The 23,669-nt window shown below is 34.6% G+C and overlaps 3 protein-coding genes across 5 annotated transcripts; 2 read left to right on the top strand and 1 right to left on the bottom strand.

Moving 5' to 3' along the window:
* Nucleotides 1-173: 173 nt before the first annotated feature.
* CPN60A (chaperonin-60alpha) lies at nucleotides 174-4,175 on the top strand. Its single transcript, XM_022040476.2, has 8 exons — nucleotides 174-331; nucleotides 898-1,078; nucleotides 1,260-1,381; nucleotides 1,526-1,733; nucleotides 1,832-1,977; nucleotides 2,081-2,387; nucleotides 2,992-3,443; nucleotides 3,528-4,175. The coding sequence occupies exons 1-8, from the start codon at nucleotides 278-280 to the stop codon at nucleotides 3,813-3,815; spliced, it is 1,758 nt and encodes a 585-aa protein (XP_021896168.1). The 5' UTR covers nucleotides 174-277; the 3' UTR covers nucleotides 3,816-4,175.
* A 4,775-nt stretch (nucleotides 4,176-8,950) lies between these two features.
* On the top strand, nucleotides 8,951-17,271 carry LOC110813342 (P-loop NTPase domain-containing protein LPA1 homolog 1). Of its 3 annotated transcripts, none has more exons than XM_088214513.1 (8): nucleotides 8,951-9,301; nucleotides 9,440-9,593; nucleotides 11,357-11,667; nucleotides 14,031-14,112; nucleotides 14,520-14,945; nucleotides 15,033-15,770; nucleotides 16,172-16,282; nucleotides 16,649-17,271. In XM_088214513.1, exons 2-8 carry the CDS (start codon nucleotides 9,441-9,443, stop codon nucleotides 17,021-17,023), a joined length of 2,196 nt encoding a protein of 731 aa, XP_088070639.1. In that variant the 5' UTR covers nucleotides 8,951-9,301; nucleotide 9,440; the 3' UTR covers nucleotides 17,024-17,271. The 3 variants fall into 3 exon arrangements, with proteins under 3 accessions (XP_088070639.1, XP_088070640.1, XP_088070638.1); XM_088214512.1 differs by having other exon boundaries at nucleotides 8,952-9,197; XM_088214514.1 differs by lacking the exon at nucleotides 14,520-14,945 and having other exon boundaries at nucleotides 8,951-9,197.
* Nucleotides 17,272-18,477: 1,206 nt separating this feature from the next.
* On the bottom strand, nucleotides 18,478-23,663 carry RID3 (Transducin/WD40 repeat-like superfamily protein). Its single transcript, XM_022040561.2, has 7 exons — nucleotides 23,210-23,663; nucleotides 22,832-23,079; nucleotides 22,581-22,728; nucleotides 21,959-22,158; nucleotides 19,756-19,883; nucleotides 19,164-19,408; nucleotides 18,478-18,868 (listed from the first exon to the last, which is right to left on the bottom strand). The coding sequence occupies exons 1-7, from the start codon at nucleotides 23,414-23,416 to the stop codon at nucleotides 18,707-18,709; spliced, it is 1,338 nt and encodes a 445-aa protein (XP_021896253.2). The 5' UTR covers nucleotides 23,417-23,663; the 3' UTR covers nucleotides 18,478-18,706.
* Nucleotides 23,664-23,669: the final 6 nt, after the last annotated feature.

A 23,669-nucleotide genomic window follows, 5' to 3' on the forward strand; every position in this document is an offset into this window, starting at 1 on the left:
ATTTATGATAAATTATTAAAATTAATCTAATAATTTATAATAAAATATATAATAATGCATTTATATTGCATATATTGCAGTTGTGTTTGGGCCGGAAACAAACAAGGCCCAAACGAGGGGGCTCAACGGTTCCCCCAATAGCCAGAATCTTCTGGAAGCCTCTCCAGCTTCCTAAAATACTAAACCCTAACCCCAGACATTTCCTCGTTGTTGCATTACCGACCTCCTTATCCATAGCAGGACACTATCATCTCGCTCAAAAAGCTTAGAGAAGGAAATGGCGTCTGCTAATGCATTCACATCAGCTTCGATTATATCCGCTCCTAGACAGGTATCAGCTTGCCCTGTGTACAATTTAGTTTTCGTTTGTTTACTGGGAATATGCTAGAAATTTATGCATGTTTGATCCCTGTGCATTTTTGTGACGCTAGATTATAATTTTTAGTTCCATTGAGCTGCGTTTCTCCTTTTACCAGTGAGAGGGCATAGATATGGTTTAAGGTGTGAGAATTTGATTGTTTCATATAATATTCTCTGGCTACGGATAGTTCTGAATATTTTATTTTCGTGAATCTGGGTGGGGTAAGCGAAATGGTAGAAAGGAACAGAAATGCGCGTGAATTTTAACATATATGGAGCTTGTTTGTTACATTTATGGACAGGATGTATCATTCCTTTTTGGTTTTTTATTACTGTGTCGATTTCAAATATTACATCTTACTGTTTTTTGCTGGTTAATGTTGATTTAGGCAAGCGTATGTGGTTGATGGCCGCTCGCATATTTGTTTCCTTTTATGTTTGCTTAGTGCATATGCGGCTGATGACTTTCTCGTGCATTTGTTTCTTTCTATGTTTTTTTATTGGTGTGGCTGTTCGAAATGTTTCTTGATGATGTAGAGAGGTTTGAGGAGAGGAAATCAAAAGTACAGCCAAAGGCTGAATTACAGGCAATCAAGCAGCCGGTTTTCGGTGAGAGCTAATGCAAAGGAAATTGCCTTTGACCAGAGCTCAAGGTCTGCACTTCAGTCTGGAATTGATAAGCTTGCAGATGCAGTTGGTCTCACTCTAGGGCCTAGGGGTAAATTCTTGCTGCACTCTATTATTTCAGTAAAACGTTGAAGGAAAGAAAGAGAGGATAATAGTTTTCCTGTTTGTTCTCCTTACTACTTGGTCACATATTACGTAAAAAGCAAATTACTTCATAAGATGCATTTGACTTTGGAGATGTACTAAATACTAATATCTTGTGTATGCTGAAGGGAGGAATGTTGTTTTGGATGAATTTGGAAGTCCTAAAGTAGTTAATGATGGAGTTACAATTGCACGAGCTATCGAGCTGCCTGATGCCATGGAAAATGCAGGTGCAGCCCTTATTAGGGAGGTGGGTGTAATATTGAATTGTCTTTCTCCTTGAAAATACGTTAACTTTTCCACAGACTTCTGATGGTGGTTTGCTGCTTTTTCGTCCATGATGTTATGTCGGTTGTGTTCCAATGCACTCATTTGTTCTCTCTCTGCAATGAAGGTTGCTAGTAAAACTAATGACTCTGCTGGTGATGGAACAACAACTGCATCAGTTCTTGCACGTGAAATAATTAAACTAGGACTTCTGAGTGTCACTTCCGGTGCAAATCCTGTTTCATTAAAGAGGGGGATTGATAAAACAGTGCAAAAGTTGGTTGAAGAACTAGAGAAGAAAGCTCGACCCGTGAAAGGTCGTGATGTTATCAAAGGTACTGGACTCTTTTCATTGTAACTCTAATGGTACACTGCATTGGCTCCATCTGTTTTCCTTTATTTTGATAGTATGTACATTAATCTTGTATTGTAGCTGTTGCATCCATCTCTGCTGGAAATGACGAGCTTATCGGGACAATGATTGCTGATGCCATTGACAAGGTTGGGCCTGATGGTGTTTTGTCTATTGAATCATCATCCTCGTTTGAGACAACAGTTGAGGTTGAGGAAGGAATGGAGGTCTGTACTTTTCTACTTAAGTTGGAACCTTCTTTTTCCAAAATAAAGGTGCAGATTATCTTTTTACTGGTTCAAATGAGTGGGCTTTTTTTTGGTTGTGCAGATTGACAGAGGCTACATCTCCCCTCAATTTGTTACAAACCCCGAGAAATTGATTTGTGAATTTGAGAATGCTAGGGTATTGGTAACAGATCAAAAAATTTCAGCAATAAAGGATATAATTCCCCTACTAGAAAAGACCACTCAGTTGTCAGCTCCTTTACTCATAATTGCTGAGGATGTTACTGGAGAAGCTCTGGCTACTCTTGTTGTCAACAAGCTTCGGGGTATCCTTAACGTTGCTGCTATAAAAGCTCCAGGTTTCGGTGAGAGGAGGAAGGCTCTGCTTCAGGACATTGCAATTTTGACTGGTATGCAAAATTGAACTGGCGAAGAATCATATTTGTTTTCCTTTGTTCTTTGCCATTTTTTTTAGTCCTTTAATTACTCTTCATGGTATTTTTCTTGGGAGCTCTTGCTCTGTAAGAGATGGAGAAGATTGTCCTTTCTGAACATAAACTGATGATGGATGCTGTCCCATTACGTTGAGGAATACCAGTGCCTCACTTACTGACTATAATGTTATTAGGGAACATGTCCTCTTAGCAACCAATGGAATGCATCAGGCAATAAGAAAATTCCCAATTAACTCTCCCCTGTGATTAATAGGCGTATTTTTAATGTAGCATGTAATCTTTGGAATATATCACTGAGCTTTGGAGATCATTGTGTTCCTGGTTAGTGATTGAATTAAGTGAAAAGAGAGTGCTAAATTAAAAACCTTCCTCAGCCTGTTGCAATGAGTTTGAAGTCGATGTGCAGAGTAAAGCATACATGTCGATTCTGGTGAGGGTAGCTCACTTGGATTGAAGCTGATACTCACTTTTGTGTTTCGGAGGCTGTGACCAAATCGCAGTTCGTTATTTGCATTGATCTTTATACATGGTGCTAATTTTTATGCTGCACATGCTTTAGGAGCCGAGTTCCAAGCTAGTGATCTGGGCTTGCTTGTGGAGAACACCTCAATTGAGCAGCTTGGTATTGCCAGAAAGGTGACCATTGCCAAAGACTCTACCACCCTTATTGCTGATGCTGCATCAAAGGACGAGTTACAAGCCAGGGTAGCGCAATTAAAGAAAGAGCTCTCTGAGACTGATTCTGTGTATGACTCAGAGAAACTTGCTGAGAGAATTGCGAAATTGTCTGGTGGTGTTGCTGTTATCAAAGTAGGGGCTGCTACGGAGACGGAGCTTGAAGACCGCAAACTACGTATTGAGGATGCAAAAAATGCAACATTTGCTGCCATTGAAGAAGGCATTGTCCCTGGTGGTGGTGCCGCCTTGGTTCATCTCTCAACATATGTTCCCACAATTAAGGACAAGCTTGAAGATGCAGATGAACGACTAGGTGCTGACATTGTGCAGAAGGTAATTGTTTTTCAGCATTTGCCATTTACAACTGTTGAAAAATTTCCTTATTTAACAATGTTAGTTTAACTTGTTTATTTGCAGGCACTGTTAGCTCCAGCCTCATTAATAGCTCAAAATGCTGGAGTTGAAGGAGAGGTGGTTGTAGAGAAGGTGAAGGATGCGGAGTGGGAAATCGGTTACAATGCCATGACAGACAAATATGAGAACCTGGTGGATGCTGGAGTTATTGACCCAGCAAAGGTAACAAGATGTGCGCTGCAAAATGCAGCATCAGTTGCAGGGATGGTCTTGACCACTCAGGCTATTGTTGTGGAGAAGTCGAAGGCGAAGACTCCTGCAGCTGCTCCTTCACAAGGCCTTATGGTGTGATCATTAAGAGGTGCAGGTTAGGGTTTTTGAAGATTATAAATTGAAAGAGAAAAAATGCTTAGCATGATCATTTTATGGTGTTATAATATGAGCGTCGAACATTGCAGTTTGAATGGAACCCGAGCAAAATAGTCTAGAGATTGTCTTTGGAATTAGAGCTTGCATACAAAGAGGTCATTTTGACATGAATTCTGTTGCTTCTCTTCTACAATTTCTTGTCTTGCTGAAATTTTGCTGGTCTGGTGTAAGTGAAAAAAGAAAACAATAAACATTAGAAGCTTGTATTCTAAGCGATCGTTCTAGTTATATCTTGCTTAATGCTTAATTTTGCTCTGTATGCAAAAAGCCTAATTTAATCAAGTCTGCTGTGGTATATTATTTTTTACTCTTATGATAAGAGATGTACTAGTTTAAATTTGTACGAGGATTAGAAGTATTTGGTTAAAGTTAGTTTATAGGATTAGAAGTATTAGCTATTAATTTGAACAAATTATTTAATTTTTATATCTTAACATATGCAGCTTTTGTTTTAATTAGAAATAAGAAATGTTAGTTTGGATTTTTTGGCCAGTCGTAATTATAATATTTAGAAAATCCGTAGTTTTTGAATGGTCTTTCTATATATGTTTGACTCGTATTTCAATATAATTGTATACTAATGAGTTAAGTATTTAGGTGAATTTAGTTGTTAATAGAAGTCTTATTATATAGTATATTAAGAGAGACCTAGTCCCTACTGTGATTATAATTTTATTTCTATAATATTGCCCGTAATAAACACACGATGTAGAGATTGAAGATGTTGTGATGCAGTGAGAAAGAGATTGAGAGGGTTCCATGGGGCGAACATGTGATGAAGTGAGAAAAAGATTGGACGTGTTTCATGTGGTGAGGGTCAAGTCGATGTTTGTAGTAATTGGGAACCACCACATTTATTTGAATGGGGTAGTGATGGCTGAGATTTCTTTGCCTCTTGATTTTTTCTTTCCTTGTTCTGTCAACATAAGTGTGATTCATCAGCAGATTCTGCCCTTTTAAAGAAATAATGGAAATAAACAAAAAGACTTATGTCTATATCTAATCATGCGTTTTCTTATTTATTCAAAAAAAAAAAAAAAAAAACTATTTTTATCCATAAGACAGTTGACAAAACCGGTCTTTGAAAAACACTGAGTGCTATTATAATTTAAGTACTGTGTTCTTCTATGGTGTTCTTAAGAATTTGCTAAGAAGTAATTTTCTTTCAGTTGTTTACATTTTATGTAAGAACAAATATTGACCAGTCAAACATATATATATTTATATATATCTCTCTCTCTCTCAGCATCAAAAAAGAAAAAATAAAGAAAGAGTTTGCAAGTTATATCTTTATAATGGGTACTAATACAATTTAGAGCCTTCTCTTTTGAAAAATTAACAATTTTTGTAATACTTTTTGAGTAACTTGATCGCTAGATAGTATAACCACTAAATAATATGACGATCACCTGTAATTTGGAATTTTACACAATAATATATATATATACACATATACACACAAGATTTTGGGGGTATGAACTGGATGAACAAACTGTGTCCACGCTGAATCAGAAACCCCATTCAGAGTTTTAGGAAGTTAGATTTATAACTTCTTTTTTTTTTTTTTTTTTTTTTTGGGTGCGGGTTTTGGTGGAGAAATCCGAGTTCTATTTAATTCGAGTTTATTGTGGGACAAGAGGGTATGTTGTTCTGAAGATTATCTTTTTTTATATGATATTTTTAAAGTATATCTTATGTGATTTTTTCAATATATGCGACTATATTTCATTATTATTATCATTTAAAAATATATAGTTTAGATTTATTTAAATTTCAATTTCTCTCAAATATTTTGTCTATTGCACGTAACTTTTTTTACTTTATTTAAATGTTGTTTTTACTATAATGGTAAAAAAAAAAAATTTGTTTTATTTTGTATTTTATTATTCAACAAATATATATTTCTTAAATATTTTAATAAATAAGTTAGAATATCAAAACTTTGAAGGTCGTCAATCACTATACACATTTTTGTGAAAGAAACCTGTATGCATGTCCATGGATAAATGGTCCCATTTTATTTTTATAAATCAATTGAGTCACAAGTCATAGACATGTTTATCTTTAAGATTGAAGTGCAACTTTATTTTTTAATTTTATTTCACTATAAACTATATTTTATAATGTTTATAATAATTTAATCATTGTTAATTTTTTTTTATAACTGTCATGGTGTTTCTGAATTAATTTTTAAATAATAAATTTTGAAAATAAAATTAAATATTTGTACTTAAGATTTTGGGTAATAAATTTTCAATTATTAAAAAAATTTAAATTTTTTAATTAAATATAATTAACACGATGTATTATTATTCACATATAATTATTTGAATACATTGTCCATAGAAATTAAAAATTTTTAAATGATAATTAGTCTTAGAGCTATATCCATAATAAAATTTGAGACTATAAAATTAAAATATACAAATATATATATATATATATAGATATATTAATTTAACACAACTATTTTTGTTTAGTAAAATCTTGTTTTGTAGATTGTTAAACTATCCAACCTTATTAAAATCATAAATTCACTTTATATGTATATATACACACAATGTTTGTATATTTGTATGTATATTTGACATAAATGTATATATGGTGAATCTTATACAAGTAAGATTTTAATTATAAGAATTCACGACTTGACTTCAAATTTTAACCATTAAAGAGAAAAAGAAAATAACGAGGACTTGGACAACAAAAATATAACGTATTGATGTTTGACTTTGACAATTGTAATAATAGCTAATATATTTATTTATGTTTGAAAATTATAATTTTAAATTTTATTTAATATATAATATTTATTATTATATAGGTAAATTATAAATTAGTATTAGTTAGAAACATAATATTTTATTTAATAATATTAAAATTTTAGTTTATTAATATATTAATAAATTTTTTTTTTAAAAAAAAAAAAGCGCTTATGGCGATAAAAGAGAGCCAATGTGGGGGCCAGCTGATTGGCGTCAAGAACAAACGTTGAATTCATCAACACTGTCAACGGCTAAGATTCCACATCACAACCCCGACTTGCGTGCCACCTAAAATTAAACAATTTATTTTTTAAATAAAATAAAATACCATTAGGTGTATATATTTAGACTTTCTACATACCACATTAAAAAATAATATTATTTAAACCATGTTTTTTTTTTTTTTTTGAAAAATTAAATGCTCTGTTTGAATTTTTTTATTTTTTATTTTTTATTTTAATATTTAAATAATTTCTTATATATATATTTTTAATTCATATTCTCTAATTTTTATTTTATTAAAAAAAGACAACGGTTGGTATTAAGTCCCAAGATTCCACATAACCAACGCGTTGGATTGTCAAAGGATTCGGTAGACGCATGTTTATTGGCAGCAGAATAAGACCGGAGTCGTCGTCGTCTAAAGTTTTCAGAATCCAAACCCCTCGACATGTGCGTTTTATTTTTTTTTTAATTTAAATTAAGCAAGTTTTTTTAAAAAATAAAAATAATAAAATAATACACACACACACATATATATATATATATATATAATAGATACGTATGTTTAGATATGTGTATCTATCATATAGATGCACGCACCCTTTTGGCGATTCAATTATGATGGGATGTATATTCATGTACACCCATCATTAAAACTATTGTATCTCAAAATTTCTTGAAGAAGGTTAGGATTGAAGTAGTGGGGGAATATAATGAATGACCCATGAAGCCATACATACATACATACATATATCATTCCATTAAGTTATTGTGTTTATAATATATATTTATTATAATAATGTGGGTCAAAACATATGATTGTCCAGCTAATTAAATGTTGTTACTTAATTTTTTTGGTTCATCATGCTATTATTAGAGGTTTATATTGATGTTTGTAAAAATTAATTATAACCTAATTTTTTAACCACATCGTGTGAATGCACAAACCAATTCAATAGTCCATAATGAAATGTTTGCCGCTTTTAATTAGTAAGCTCATAATTGCATTCATAATTAAACACAACTAGGCTGGTTGGTATACTTAATAAAGGGTAATTAACTAATTAATTAGCCGGGGCAACGGAGTATACGTATATGCGTATGTATGTGTATATATACATACATATATGCTTATACGTATATGTATAGACCCATTCAAAGTCTTGGTAGTTTCCTTCGATACCATAAAAGAAAGAGAACGACAACTCAAAATGACAAAGTAAAGCACAAAAACCATGGTGCTTAACTAATTGGTCTCGGTCAAAGCGTATCCAAACCGCCAATTAGACTAAGTGGGTCATAAATTATTAATAAAATACGCTTTATTATATTCATATCTAAACAATTTCTCATTTAAATATGTATATTAAAAATTATTTTATAAATTTGAAGTACAAAAATAAAAATAATCATATTCTAATAAAATTTTAATAAGACAAAGTTATAATTTAAAATACAATTTAAATGGTGTTTGAGATTGCACAAAGAGATATGTTTAAAAAAAAATTTAAAAAATAGTTACGTATTTAATAAAATAATAATTGTAAAAATAAGTAATTTTTAGTAATCGAATATATATTTATTATAATAATATTAATTTTAAGTGAATATTAAGAAAATAGTTGATTAAAATTATTAGGCAAAAATGAAAATCTAAAACTAACTTGTAAGAATATAATATGTACTTTATTATTATTTATATTTAAAATAAAAGAAAATCACATTAAAAATGGAAATAAATATTTATTAGGACAGGTCATTTTCAATAGTTCCATTTTTCCTTCTCTTAATCACCAAGGACAAAGCAGTTGTTCAGTATTTCATATACTTCGACCCTAAGTTTTCATTAAAATTACATTTTTACCACTCCTCGATCTTCGTTCCGGGGCCCACGTCACCCATCGGAAAAACAAAACGCTCCGTTTCACCGCAGTGGATTAAACCATGATCGTAATTTCAACCGTAACAGAGGGCGAAATCTGTCATTTAACCCCATAGAGAGAGAATCCTGAGAACCCAAAACAGAGAAGAAACAAACAAAAGCGGTTTTCGCGTTTATAATAATTATATAAATAGAGGAGAGAGAGAGAGAGAGAGAGGGAGGGTGTTGTCATAAGAGGGAGACTCGTGGTGCCTTTGCTCAAGCGATGCGTGGAAGCCAGGTGACAGAAAATGGCGAGATCGTCTTCTTCATATAAGTCCTAACGTTCTAGCTACCTCTTTACCTTTTTTCCTGTTTGTTTCCTTTTTTCGGTACGGTAACTGATAATCTGCGCGGAGTTCGGTGAAATCTAGTCGTCTCCTTGTGCATATCCAGGTCCGATTTCTCAATCTGTCGTGTTTTTCGTCACCTGCATTGCGTTTCTTTCTCATTTGCGTCATATCGTGTTATACGCGCTTCTTTGAGGAATATTGCTTCGAGTATGATCATGTGTTCGTGCTTTGGTTTCTCGGTATTTTTGTGTTGTTTATGTTTTATGCATGCGGTTTTTGTTTTGAACTTATGTGAATCTTGAATTAGATTTCATTTTCGGTGTGTTTTCGTGTCTTTTGTTGCAGAATGGGAGAGGTGTCGAAAGTCTTGTACATAGTGGTGGTGGACGAAGGACAGAAGAGAGAGAAAGAAAACGAGAAGGAATCGTTTAGGTATACGCGCCCCGTTTTGCAAAGCACTCTGCAACTCATGGGATGCAAAGCGCGTCATGCTTTCAAGGTACAGTAATTCATTGCTTTCTGGAGTGAAAGGTCTATCAATTAAGTCTTTCGATTGCTTTTTATATTTAGATAAATATTTTTGCCTCAAATAATGTTAATTATTTGTAATCTACTTCATTGACGAAGAAATCTAGGAAAATTTCAATTTTAGGGGACTCAGCGGGACGTTTCGTTAATTCTCTTTGCGTGTCTTTCAAGTCATTAATGAGCTTTAACAAAGGAAGTAATCTATATATGATGGTTGATCACTGTGGATGGATGAAGTGGGGTAGATCTGGACTGTGTAAATTTACTTTGCCGATTTTCTAAATCTAGCTTTTTAATGTAAAAATTTCAATGCGTTCAACCAGGCATTCTTAGGTCAATATTGTGGTCCTAGCTAATCATTATAGGGAGATAATGTCATTTTCAAGGGGCTAGTCTGGCTTGGGGCTAGGAGTGTCATCTCAATAATTACAGTGAATTTCCTTTGACTTGATCTTCTCTTTACTTTTTGCTTCATATTTGTTTCAAAAATTCAACTTTGAAGCAGTATGCAAAGCGTTGATTTGTTTGACTCTTGCTTTTTCTTCCACAAAATATTGGTCCTTGAGATGTTCCAACTGGAATTGCTGACCTAACTAGGACATGACTGTTCACTGGTATGTTGAATTGGCAGATTCCCCTTCACAACCGTGGTTTCCTACTGAAATGCAAACTAATATATTAGTTCATCGGTTTAGGTTCTTCCTCTTTTTTTTTGGTTTTCAAACGAAAAAAGTTAGCTGGCTACTATTTGCATTTTTAGAAACTAGCTGAGGCGTTTGTATAAGTGGATAACATTCAACATTTGCATCTTAGCATGCTTGTGCTAGATTTTCTTTTGCGAGTCCTCGTCCAATCATTAGTAGTGCTCAACATGGATTTTTTTTTTTCGATAATTTGATAAAGGAAAAAAGAATATCTTTCTATTGTGGTCCTCTCAAAAATGGATTAATGGATGATGAGATTATAAAGGTGATTGTTGTTTATATAAGTTGGTTCTTAAGATACAAGATCACATCAAACTGATCAAAGAAAACAGGATCCTAATTAGGTTACCATATTTAGTTGAGAAGTGCGGATCAAACTACCTATTGTAAACATTATGGGAGTGATCCCTTGGAAATAGTTCCAGTAATAAATGATTTATTGGTGGAGGCTCGGAAACATCGACCTCATGACAAAAGCATCATTAAGAAAAGGTCTTAAATGGAATCAATATAGCATAGCATATAATTTCCCTGTAAACATGGTGTAACTGTTTATGGTAATATAATGTGCTGATTAGTTAACTTGACGTAGAAATAATTTTCACCTAAAATAAGCAAAACAGAAAATTTCCATGTCATCACAGTTGCCACGTACAAGAATTATGAAAGATATACGGTATGGATTTTCTTCCTTGATATTTATGGCATGGTAACTTTTTTATTCAAGTAATGACAATAACATGTCATAGTGTTACCCCTGATTGCTTGTTTCTTCCACTGGCAATGAAAATTTATTCATGCTGCGAAGAAGACAATTGTTTTAGAAGTGCAATTAATTTGTTCCTGTTGTTCTAGTTCACGTCTACTTTGTTGGTCTCTGTGCAAATTGATTAATCGAGTTGGAAATAGTTATATAATTCTTGGACTTCTCAGTTTTAATGATTTTTAATTTCTCATTATTGTATTTATCCCCAAGTTTTATGGAAGAAAGTTGAAACTTATTCTGTACTCTTCTTTCATCTCTGAGCAGATTAGTCAAAGGGTCTTTGGATCAATAAGAAGTGATGGTTCTTCAGATGTTCCTCTTCCAAGTGAAAAGGAAGGAAATGCTGAGAAAAAAGATGATTGTTCTGCATGTGCTGATTTATGTAAAGCAGAAACAAGTAGCATTTTGCTCTCGGAGAAGGAAGCTAAAAGTAAGAGTATACCTTTTGAGTTGTACAAAAGACGAACGACAGTAGTTGTAAAGAGAGATACTTTCTTAGATCTTGTTTGTGATTCTCTGGCTGAGTATAAGTATGTGGGTCATAACCAGAGGGCAGACTTGGTTTTGGCATGCAGGTAATACCTGGTACTACGGATTATGCTGAAGTTCCAATTGAAATATTTCCTTTTAGTTTTATTTTTAATATACTTGTTGCGTAGGGTGAGTTTGTGTTACAAATGCATGTTATAAAATCCTTTTTAATTAGTTAGGTTAGACAGCCTTCTTTTTCTGCTGTAGTTTCAATGTTCAAATAGTCCCACATGGATTTTTTCCCAGTCATGGGCTTTGGTTGACGCTTTTTGTTCTTTGTTATGTGAAGATGATATGCAAATGTGAAACTCTGACCTTATAAAACTCTTATAGCTGTCTTGCTAGTGCAGGCTTCCTGCTAATTGTGCGTTACCTATCTTTCCTCTCTCTTTTCAGGGCTTATGTCCTAATATAGTATCCTTTTCGATCGAAGAAATTTTCTGAACATCATTTAGGTTATTAAGAATTTGTGACCTTCCAAGAACAAAGTGCTTGTATATTTCTCTCTTATGCTTATCTGTAAATGAAAATCATTTGAGGGGAAAGTCACTCTTTATTTCTGCCATTGTGGTGATGATATGGTCAACTGTAAAGACAGGAAATAATCTAAAACATTTTATGGCTGCTTTTGCACCCTATCTTTTTCTTTTCTTGTTTTATTACCATTCCTTTCTACATTAACTTCATCAGCAAAACCATGAGCTTATTCATCTCACAACGTGATCTCCTCTTTAGGAGTATTATTTAATTAATACTGTTTTTGTTACTGTTGATTCAATGTGGACAGTTGATCTGGATTATTAACGTAGATTTTAGGATAATTTAGTTATTTTCATAGGGAAATGTGATTAATGGGTAGAGATTCTCTCCTAAATTACTATTATTAGGGGAAACTGGAAAGAGATTTTGGAGGGACAATGTAGATTGTGGAATTGTTTTGGGTTTCTTATGTTCTGTAGACCCTCAGGAACATTGTTGGACTGTATTCCAGCAATTTTTCAGGCCACTGACTCATGAGGCAGCCAGTTATAGCCTGAAGGTTAGTTGGAAGTTTTGGAGGGAAAAGGAAGAAGCTTTAAGGAGAAGATTGAATGGCTGGGAAGAGAGGAAGGAGAAAAAGAGAGGGAGAAGACGAATAGTGAAGAGCATAGGATAATTTTTACCAGGTTTTTCTGATTCCGTTACATCATTGATTGCATATTTCTATTACTATCTTCTGGTACACTCTACAGCCACACCAGTGTGACACAGCGTGCATTCCAGCTTGTGCTTCTAACAGTACAATCCGTTGTAACCGAACTGTAAGCAAATAAAAATAATATGCAGAAAGGGAAAAAAAGTACATTCAAGGGTATTCAACTAACTTAACTGGCTGATATTTCTTGGTGGTAATATACTAATCTTGACACAATTCCGGTAAGCTGTTTCCATGTTGTCATTTCTTTGATTTTAGATTGCTTTTTTACTTGTGTTGAATTCTAATCATATTAATTTCATCATAATCTTCATTTAATTGCTTGGTTTCTGCTTTTGTTTTGTTATGTTTCATGGATGCAGTCTCCTGCTTTTTCTATAAATGTTTCTGTTTTGTGCTTTCCCTTTTAATTCTGGAGCTATCAGTCTCTAAATGAATACTAATCTTTCATGACTGAGTTTAACCAGATTAGGTGGTTGGGTTCTTGTTCTGCAGCTTAAGATTTGCTATTCTAGTTTGCTGTATTTTCTCGCTTTTCTTCTAAGCATTAGATAGTGTAATTATATGGATCTAGTGGAAAGGGACTATCTGCTGCGTTTTGAATCATTTTGTTGGAGGAGAATGCGGGAGTTGTAAAGAAAGGTCTCATTTAGATCTTTTTTGGGGATAGGGTAGTGTTTATCGCGTCCCTTTGGGATAAAGGTTGTAGTTTCTTTTAGAGGTTTTGTTTATCTACTAACAGGATAGGGATTTTTTTATTTTCATTCTTTCTCTTTGTTTATGTTATTTTATTTTTATCCTGTCTCCTTTTGGGTGGCTGGTTGCTTAGTGTCCAGTTGGTTGTATTTCTTTCTCCACTTTTTCAAAATGAAGTTTCTTCCATAAAAATTTTTATATACATAATATTTTCTGGGAGGTAATTCTGTAATGATATTGATAGTGGAAGTCTTATCTATAAACCGTCTTGAAAAACTTGATTGGCGGGAAGCCTCTCCTCGTAGGATATACCTAGTTATGTACCTTGTCATGGTAGGCATTCAATTGATTATTTGATCATGGTGCAGTGTTTCATTTGAGTTTTATTTATGTTGAAATTGGAATTGCTAAGCCCTTTTGTAAGATTTTCTTTTCTTCCTAAACAGTGTTTTACCTTCTCTAGCAAATACATTTTGTCGGATCTTGCATTTTTACGTAATGATCTGTTTGTTACAGAATTCGAGAAAGGAAGGAATCTGTAACTGTGCTGTTGTGTGGTACTAGTGGCTGTGGCAAGTCTACTTTGTCTGCCTTGCTGGTATTTCTTTGTTAAATACACTAATTTCATATTTGAGATTGTGTTAAATGCTTTTCTGTTTTCCATTTTCCCCAAGTTGGAATGTTGTTAGAATGTTTATATGCCATGATGTGGAGGCAGTTCATGAACTTCTGCACATATATAACTTTTTATTGAGGAATCTTGAACTGTGCTGTTGTGTGGTACTAGGGGTTTTGGCAAGTCTACTTTGCCTTGCTGGTATTTTAATGTTAAATACACTAACTTCATATTTGAGATTGTTTTAAAAACTTAAGTTTTCTGTTCTCATTTACCCCAAATTGAAATATATTTAAGATTTTTATATGTGAATATGTGGAGGAAGTGCATTAACTTCAGCACATATAGAAAACCTATATCAAGAGTGGGGTTCCCCTATTATTATACAGGGTAGCAGGTTGGGAATTACAACAGTGATATCAACTGACTCCATTCGGCATATGATGAGGAGTTTTGTTAGTGAGAAGCAAAATCCTTTACTTTGGGCGTCCACCTACCATGCAGGAGAATTCTTGGATCCTGTGGCAGTTGCTGAAGCAAAGGCAAAGAGAAAAGCCAAAAAAGAGGCAGGCATTGGCTGTTCATTTTCCAAGGATGAACTTGCCGATGGTTCTATGGCTGGAAAATCTGATGCTCGACAGTTGGATGTTGGTTCTGGTACTACAGAATTGATCAGCCCCAAACAGATGGCTATTGAAGGATTTAAGGCACAAAGTGAAATGGTGATTGACAGTCTTGATAGGCTGATTACCGCATGGGAAGAGAGAAAAGAATCAGTAGTTGTTGAGGGTGTTCATTTAAGCCTTAATTTTGTTGTAAGGCTTTTAAGTCTAACTTTTCTTTTAGATCTTTTTTTCTTGTTTCAATTCTTTCTTCACTATAAATTTTAACTCCTGCTGCAGATGGGGCTTATGAAAAAACATCCTTCAATTATACCTTTCATGATCTACATTACCAATGAGGACAAACACTTGGAACGGTTTGCTGTTCGTGCCAAATACATGACGCTGGACCCAGCAAAAAATAAGTATGTTAAGTATATCCGTAACATCAGAACAATACAGGATTATCTCTGCAAAAGGGCTGATAAACATTTGGTTCCCAAGATAAACAATACAAATGTTGATAGGAGCGTGGCAGCCATTCATGCAACTGTCTTCAGCTGCTTGCGCAGGCGCGAAGCAGGAGAGCAGCTTTATGATCCCACCACAAATACTGTTGCCCTAGTGGATGAGGAGTACAGGAATCAGTGTGCTGCCAATTCATTGAGTTCCAAAGGAATGTTTCAGCTGATCCAGAGAAATGGTTCGTCTAGGCATCTGATGGCTCTTCTGAACACAGATGGATCTGTTGCAAAGGCTTGGCCTGTTGATTCAAAGGATGGTCATGGGAAGGGCATATTGGGCCATGGAACAGAGAACGAAATAGGAAATCCAATGTATGGGCCCTTGCTGATTGACAAGGCTGAACCGGTGAATCTTCAGTTCGGTCACTTTGGAATCAGTGCATGGCCTAGTGATGGAGGAACAAGTCATGCTGGAAGCATGGATGAATCTAGAGGTGACTGCACTGACACTGGAAGTAAATATTACTCTTCTTGCTGCAGCTCTCCAAGGATGTCTGATGGACCATCCAAGGAGGTATTCCAATCCACCTATCAGTTAATTTTATCATGAATGAGAATCCTTGTGTATAGGACTTTTTTTTTCATTGTAGGGTCATAGCTCCAGATGGTTTTTACTCCAATAATAAGTACCATAAGGTCACATTTAGTTCAATTATTCAAATTTTTCTTTCCCTCTTAATTATTATATCAATCTTGTATTTATAATATTAACATAATCTTTATAGTTGAATTAATCTCACTCATGTTCGCTGAGGGTGGGTTTCCAATTTCTATTTTTGGTGGAATTTTGAGGAATGTGAGATTATATTGTGTTGATTATTTCTCTTTACTTCCTTGTTCCTCCTCTTAGATATCCCACTATAACTTTTTTCCATCTAATGTTCAAATTTTAACTCTCTTCTTTGTCTTTTGTAGCTCAAGGAGGAAAATTCGGTGCATGGTAGTGATGAAGAGATTGATGATCCTCCCGAGGCAGATAGTGATGAAGATCTCAGTGATGATATTGATAAACAGGTCCATGAAGAGGTATGTATTTAGAGTTCCTACTGTATTTGATAAAATTCTTAAAGTAGCATTTGGTAGCATTGGAGTGTATCACTGGCCAAATGTACATTTTAATAAAGAGAATAAAAATTGAAATGTGTACTGTACGTTATTTTGTGATGAAAGGACAGGCACATAATATGTACTACCAAGGTTACAAAATTTGTCCTAATTAAGTTGGGAAATGAAGACGACCGTAGCTCATGTTTTAGGAGGTCACACCACTGCTACAGGAATTGTAGTTGATGGAAGTTTTTTTAGGTTTGTCTGTGAATAGCAAAAGCTGGCTCGAAGACCATTATTTCCTTCTTTTATCTTTTTGCTCATGCACCATTCGCCTTTTAATAGGTTGGCTCAGTTGACGAGGAGTCCACGAAATCAGATGAAGAATATGATGATCTGGCAATGCAGGATGTTCAAGAGAATGGCTATTGGTCTGATGATGACGATGACCACAGAGACAAGACAGTGCTTGGGGACCGTACGAGTCCCATGAAGAGAGACAAGTATACTCAAAACCTGGACCGCTTCCTTCGAAGTAGAAGCGAGTGTTTGTCTGAACCTCTATGCTCCTATACCTCCCTGCTCATGGAGAAGAGTGATAGGAAAATGCCACCTTCTGGGAACACTAAAGTAAGAAAACGTTCCCTCAGTATTCCGGCACTGGGGAAGCACGGATCAGTTATTAATGATCCCATCCTTTCAGGAGCACCTCAGAGGTAGCAGAACGCATTTTCTAGTTCTGGTCTCCTACTTTTTAACCCTCCTTTTGAGAGATTTTTAGGTTATTTAACCCGTCGTCCCCCCAATTTGCATTCTCTTTCCTTATTTTCTTTTCTCCTTTCCATGTTGTACAGCTCGGCATGGATGGTTTTTTTATGTGCATTTTTGTTTCCGAATCAAGATAAGAATTTTTTATGGTCTGGATGTGATGGGTGGTTAGATATTCAGGACATGGACTTCTAAGCGAATTTCCTTCGTTATGATCCCTAATCTCGTCTTAATTGATGGTTTGCCAAAACTTCTAGCAAGGATGACTGTTTGTTTGGATTTGCAATTAAAATGTTTTTCTAGGCTGTCGAACTGAAGTTTCATTGTTTGCCCGTCGCTAAAATTTTAAATATGCGAATATATTGATCTTAAAATAATTACAACATTAAAAATTAATAATAATTACTCAAAATACGTAATTTAAGTGAGGTGGTGTTTGATCTGTGAAATTGGCGACTTAAATAATATTTTGTGATATTATATATGATGGTAATTTTTTTTGAGATAAATATGAAACGCTAAAACTACTATGAACACAAACTGTAACAATTAAGAGCACGATTTTTATATCGTAGATAAAATAAGTCGTGGACAAATCTTATGACAACTAAATTTTACGAGAACTATTATGCTAAAATCGTTTTGAAATTTTGTAATGTTATAACTGCTGTACTGTACAAATAAAACTATTGTCTATAAAACCATGTAAATTCATAACTTCGCGTACTAGTCTCTGATGAATTTTCTTTCTCGATTAATATAATTTTTTCACAAATTCATGTGATATTTTAATATATACATATTGCGTATAAGATGTTAAAAGTTAGAAAAAAAATAATATACAAGACCATCTAAAATTCACATTATGGAATAATTTTAAGAGGGGGCAAAATTTGCCATTTTGCTTTCGTTTGGGATGATATTTCTTTAAATCGACATAATTATTGTCTAAGTGATAAATTAGATCAGTTATGATATAACACATAAAAAAAATAACCTTCATATAATACCGAGATAAGAACTCGTAACAATGAGATTTGAAAATGGCATGACTTTGCACTTCAATGACTCTTTGGAAAAACTTTGGGCAACTCTTTGGACAATTTAAAATTTTGTTTCGTGTTTAATTTCAATCGAATAGTTCTTTAAAATTTAAATTGATTCCACACTTAATAACACCAATGAGCAATTGAGTTTTGTATGTTTTACATAGGTCATCTTATTGAAATTTCATAATGTAACTTTTAACAATGAAAAGTTAAAAGATCATTTGAAAGGATGATTCTTCTAAGACACCATAATAGAATCCCCTAGAACATGACTGACAACATCACTCGCAATAACAATAGGATACATCAGTTACGTAGAAAAAACAGCTTGAAACAATTATCCGCTACTCCTGGAAAGGTGTTGAACGCGTTATCAATTAAATCATAATAAATGTAGACGTCTCCTCTATGGCATTATCACTTAATAATAATTTCTCGTCTCAAAAAATAAAGTCTGGATGGTGGTTTCTAACTATCCATACACATAAAATGGGCAACAGCTGTAAGTGGATTGTGTAGATAAGTCATACCAGGAAGATGTTTTGAAGCCTGTTTTACAAAATGGAGCACCAATGTTGGACAAGTTTCACTTGGAACCTTCCACTTGATCTTTCTCCAATAACTCGTTGATACAGAACTCGTGCAAGTTTTCATACATTTTCTTCCATTGCTGGACCATTTGCATGCATCTTTTGCACTCAAGCTTTAATTGCTCCACATCCATTTCAGTTGCAGCAGAACCTTGTTTCTGAAGAAGACGCCAGTTATATAACAATAATAACGAAAACAAATCAGTGTTAAAATGCTAATACTGATATTGCGTTCCCAATTTGAAATATAAAAATAACTACAGTCTCAACTCTCTGTGATTTGTTCTTATTTTACATGCTGGTCTTTCGCGTAAAATGATTAAAGAGAAAATCAAACCATAGTGATTGAATTGTTAAAAAAAAAACCAGAAGGTGCTTATTGCAATATGACCACACTACAGGAAAACAACTGTATTTTTGTCCTAAAATTTTAAAAGTGAGAGATGAAGGCACCTGAAGTTCTTTAATTTGATTGTGAATCACGTGAGAACTTGAGTATGAATTTTCCAAGAGAATATTGCCAACAGCTTGGAGATTAACAATAGTTTTGTTGTTATACATGTCTTCATTTGCTGAATTTGAATATTTTTCCAGTGGGGGTGGTAGCAAATATCCATGCCTCCTGGAAGGTTGCATCTTTGAATAGCGAGGATTAGAATTGACTGGCTGTCTAACAAGAAGAATATTATTCACAGGACCTGTGCCAATACACAAGAATATCAATGCAAATGAGAAACTACAAATTGAATTAACTCAACTATATGGAAACACGTGTAAAATAAGTACCAAATAACCGTTCTTTGGGTGCCAGCAAGCAACAACGATAGATGAAACTAATCTCCTAATATTAGTTGCTTATATCACCATTGAACAGTTTAAACGAATAATTACTTGCAACATTAGATATGAATGTGATTTGTCTTTTGCACTTGACATTTCTTATGACCATGTACAAATACAAGACATGTGATGTATCTTTTGCTTGTTAAAAGAAAAAAAATCAATATTCATAATAACATGCAATTTTCAAAGTATCAAGTAAAACCTTTTGAATGCATGAACATGCGAACAATGTTATGGGTTTTTGGATCCCAAACTCGAACAACACCATCTTCTGATCCAGACAGCAGCAAATTTCCTTCTGTACTATAGGTTAAGCAAGTAACAGGCTTTCTGTGAAAAAAAAAAAGAAAAACAAAGTTTGAATTTGTTAATGAATACTCAAAACGAACAAGAAGGATGATAGAGCAGGATTTAATCACAGAAGCGAGACAGTATCTTCCATCAATCAATCATCTTCTCCATAATATAAAGGATCTGAAGTATCTTTCACCAGAGTTTACAGCATATGGAACACAGATTACAGCTTAATACCATAAAAAAGTATGAAATTCTAATAAAATTCTCAAATTAATGAAACCTGAGTTAGTTATTTAGAAGAAAATGAAGAATGCAATAAAAAAATGTTTCCAAGATTACCAAATTTATAACAAAGAGACCCTCTACATTGTTGTCTACAGGTTAAAAAGTTATTTTGGAAGGATATCACAGAGAGCCATATTTTACATGCTCTAATAGAATCCTAGGTCTTCATTTGATGCCTACCTCTTCTCTTTGCACCATATCCATCATTAAAGAAAAAAAATCCTGAGCCAGTGCCCCTGCTTCCATCATTTGGCACTTTCCTCCACCATTGTACTGACAATGCCACAGCCATAAGTTCAAAGACCTCCAACTGTTCACGCCATCAGTTCTTAGCCCCTAACTCCATCAAGAGCCAGTGCAATCTCTAGCCAAACAGAAGATTGTTGCAGGATCATCAGAAGCCAATGTTACCAATCAGATCAGCAACCAATGTTGCAGGATAATCGGAGGCTTGATCTCCTACAGGCACCAGAGCCTGGTGCAACTCTCACACGCCAGACGCTCTAACCGGTTTCATCTACGGTTTTCAGATTGAGTTTTGAAACATGTATTAGGTTCAAAGGGGGTAAGCTCAGTTTATTCATTATCTAGAGAATTTATTTTAAACAACATATCAGGTTCATTATTTGTATCACAAATAGTAGTTAAAATATCTTCTTTCTCTATTGGTTCTTTTCTCTTTTTTATGTGAAGAGATTTAGATTCAAATCCTCCTCAAAGCTAGAAAAAAACTAACACTTGTATAGCCTAAGAAGAAGCTAGTATTGTTACTTTTTGATTAAGAAGCAGAAAAATTAATCACACAGCACATCTGAAAAGAAAAGAATGAATTCACATGTTCCAAAAGGATATAGTTATAGAGTTAATATATTGCAGGTTTACAAAAGAAGATAACTGATATATCATGAGTTCCAAAAAAGAAAACCTCTTGGTCTTCACTTTCGGGCCTATCTCTTCGTTGACTTATAGAAACTCATAACCTATACCAAATTTAGGACATAGTATGTTAAAGTCAAATTCTTCACCTCCTTCCTGCTATCTCTTTCAATCTCCAAAATCCTATTCTACACCAAATCCCCATTGTTAAACATCACTGCTTTTAATTTCCTTCTCAATGAATCTCATTGCAAAAAGAATAAATACTACTATTCACTTTAATTTTCTAACTACCAAGTCCTAACTTACCCAGTTCTTCTTCATAAATTTGCTTTCCTAGTTTTAGCATTCCAGTTTAGGAAGCAGGATGATCGTGAGTAAACCAGCAATGGAGAAACAAATATGCAAATTCTGGTAGTTGCTTTTTTTTTTCAGGGGGATGTTAGCTGTCTAGCTATCTATGGTTTAGAATCCAATTCTTCTTGAATTAAGGATCCAATCGGGAACCATATCAATCAGCAAACCCGTAAAACTATTCTAAACACATGCAATTTGTAAGAGAAAGAGCATCTGGCAGCAATAACAATTCATCGGAATCATTTCTATCACAAGGAAAGAACTTGAGCATGTATGGAAATATTTTTTAGTTTGTAGACATAACACCATTAACTAATATCCTTTTTTCACGTCGCTGAACCTATATACTGGTACTAAGTTTTTAACAACACAGATAACTTGAAAAGTAACTGAAACTCCCACAAGTCTTGCCAAAAGTTAAGTAGAAGCATGTGCTTAGAAAAATTCCAACAATTTGCAAATTCAGAACATCATAGAGAACTTTCAGGGTGAACGAAACAACCAAAAAAATGAGAGACTTTATAGATAAAAGAGTGAGAGCTATTTTCTATGGTTATGTGCCTCAGGAACTTGTTAAAAAAACAACAAACCTGTGATCAGATAAGGAACCAATAATATGCATCCCATAATTGTCGTTAGATGCAGTTCTGGCATTAAGCGCAGCAACATAGATCTTGCCATCTCTGCTGCCAGCATAGAAGACATGTTCGCCAGGGTCCAAGGCGATTGCATCAATTGCAGAAGGGAAAACAATATTTCTCAACAATAAACCCTTAGACAAGCTCCAAACCTGAACCAATACACATTACTCCATTTTAATAGAGGAGTCCAGAGCTTCTCCAAAGACAATAAATCTGAAAACAAATCCACTGTGTCTTCATAAAAATTATCCTAATGAAGCGTTAATGACCTTCCTCATTGTTCCATAAAGACTAACTTTTGTTTATTCCAAATGGACTCCAAGATGTTCTAATTGTGCTCTGGTACAACAATCAGTTTCGTGAACAAACGAGCACAAAAAGTTTACATATCTCAGCATATCCTTGCTTTAAATCAGTGAATCAAAAAAGACCAATGAGGAAAAATATGATCTCACTTGCCACAATAGTTTGAATAATAAGTTACAAGTACAGAAGTGGTTAAGCAAGTTAATCTGAAAGTGTTTCATGATGCAAATATTAGTCACATTAAAAGGAAAAATCCATATCGAACCTTACAGGTTCTATCCTCCGAAGCTGAGACTATTATGGCATTGCATCCTCCATATCCCATGACAATATCAGTTATTGGCATAGTGTGCTGTGTAAAACTATGCTCATAAAGATGGCTACCCCGCTGCTTTTGATAATCATCAAATACCCTATATCAACAGAGAAAGAAACAAAGAATCAGAAATACACTCTAATCGTTAAGCATCAAATCAATATTGCAAAGTGAAACTAAATTAGAAGAAAAGTGATTACATTAACAGCGACCAGACTCTAACGCAACCATCCACAGAACCTGAAACCAGCAGCGAATCATCCTCGGAGAACACCAAGCGCGTTACTGGCCTATAATGTGCGTGCCACTTCCCAAGCAACCTGCCAGTTGCAACCTCCCAAAAGTAAATGTGACCAGAGGTACCTCCACCAGCAATGTACGTGCCTTCGGTGTTAGCAGCAAGCGGCTTGATCGGCTCTGCGGGGAAGCTCTTAACTTCTACTTGGGGCTGCAGAACGAAAATTCACAGTACCAATCCAGCCAACAGTAAATAAACAAAACCAATAATAAATAAAATTTTAAAAAGAGGTAGGCATATATATATCAACGGTCAAGGTAGAAACTGTAAACACCAAAACCTTGGACCAGGACCAGTAGAAGATAGAGCCGGAGGAGGCGGAGGGGTCGCGGAGTTGGGAGGAAGCGATAAACCGGTTGCCAACTGCGGCGAGACCGTGTGAGGGAGACGCGCATGATTTGTAACGGAGCTGTTCCGCCCCTGTTTGTAGATCCCAGCAGCCAATACCGCCATCGATTGAGGATGATGCAACTACTATTGACTCCATTTTTTATACCTTCAAGAAGTTTTCGGAGGAAGAATTGGCATGTATAGGTGACTAAATTGCATGTCCCTGTACTTCTGAGCAGCGAGTTACGTGGGAGTTGCAGAGGGAGAGCGGAGAGCTGAGAACTAGGTCATTAAGGATTTGTCTGTCCAGTCAAAATAGAAGCTTTCTAATTCAACTCGGGCCCGACCCGTCAAGCCCAATACATCAAGATCCGGTTAGTAATTAGAGTTCGAATTTTTATTTTTTAATT

The sequence above is a fragment of the Carica papaya genome, chromosome 2 (genome assembly GCF_054855325.1).
Source record: "Carica papaya isolate Zhongbai chromosome 2, ASM5485532v1, whole genome shotgun sequence".
Classification (NCBI taxonomy): domain Eukaryota; kingdom Viridiplantae; phylum Streptophyta; class Magnoliopsida; order Brassicales; family Caricaceae; genus Carica; species Carica papaya.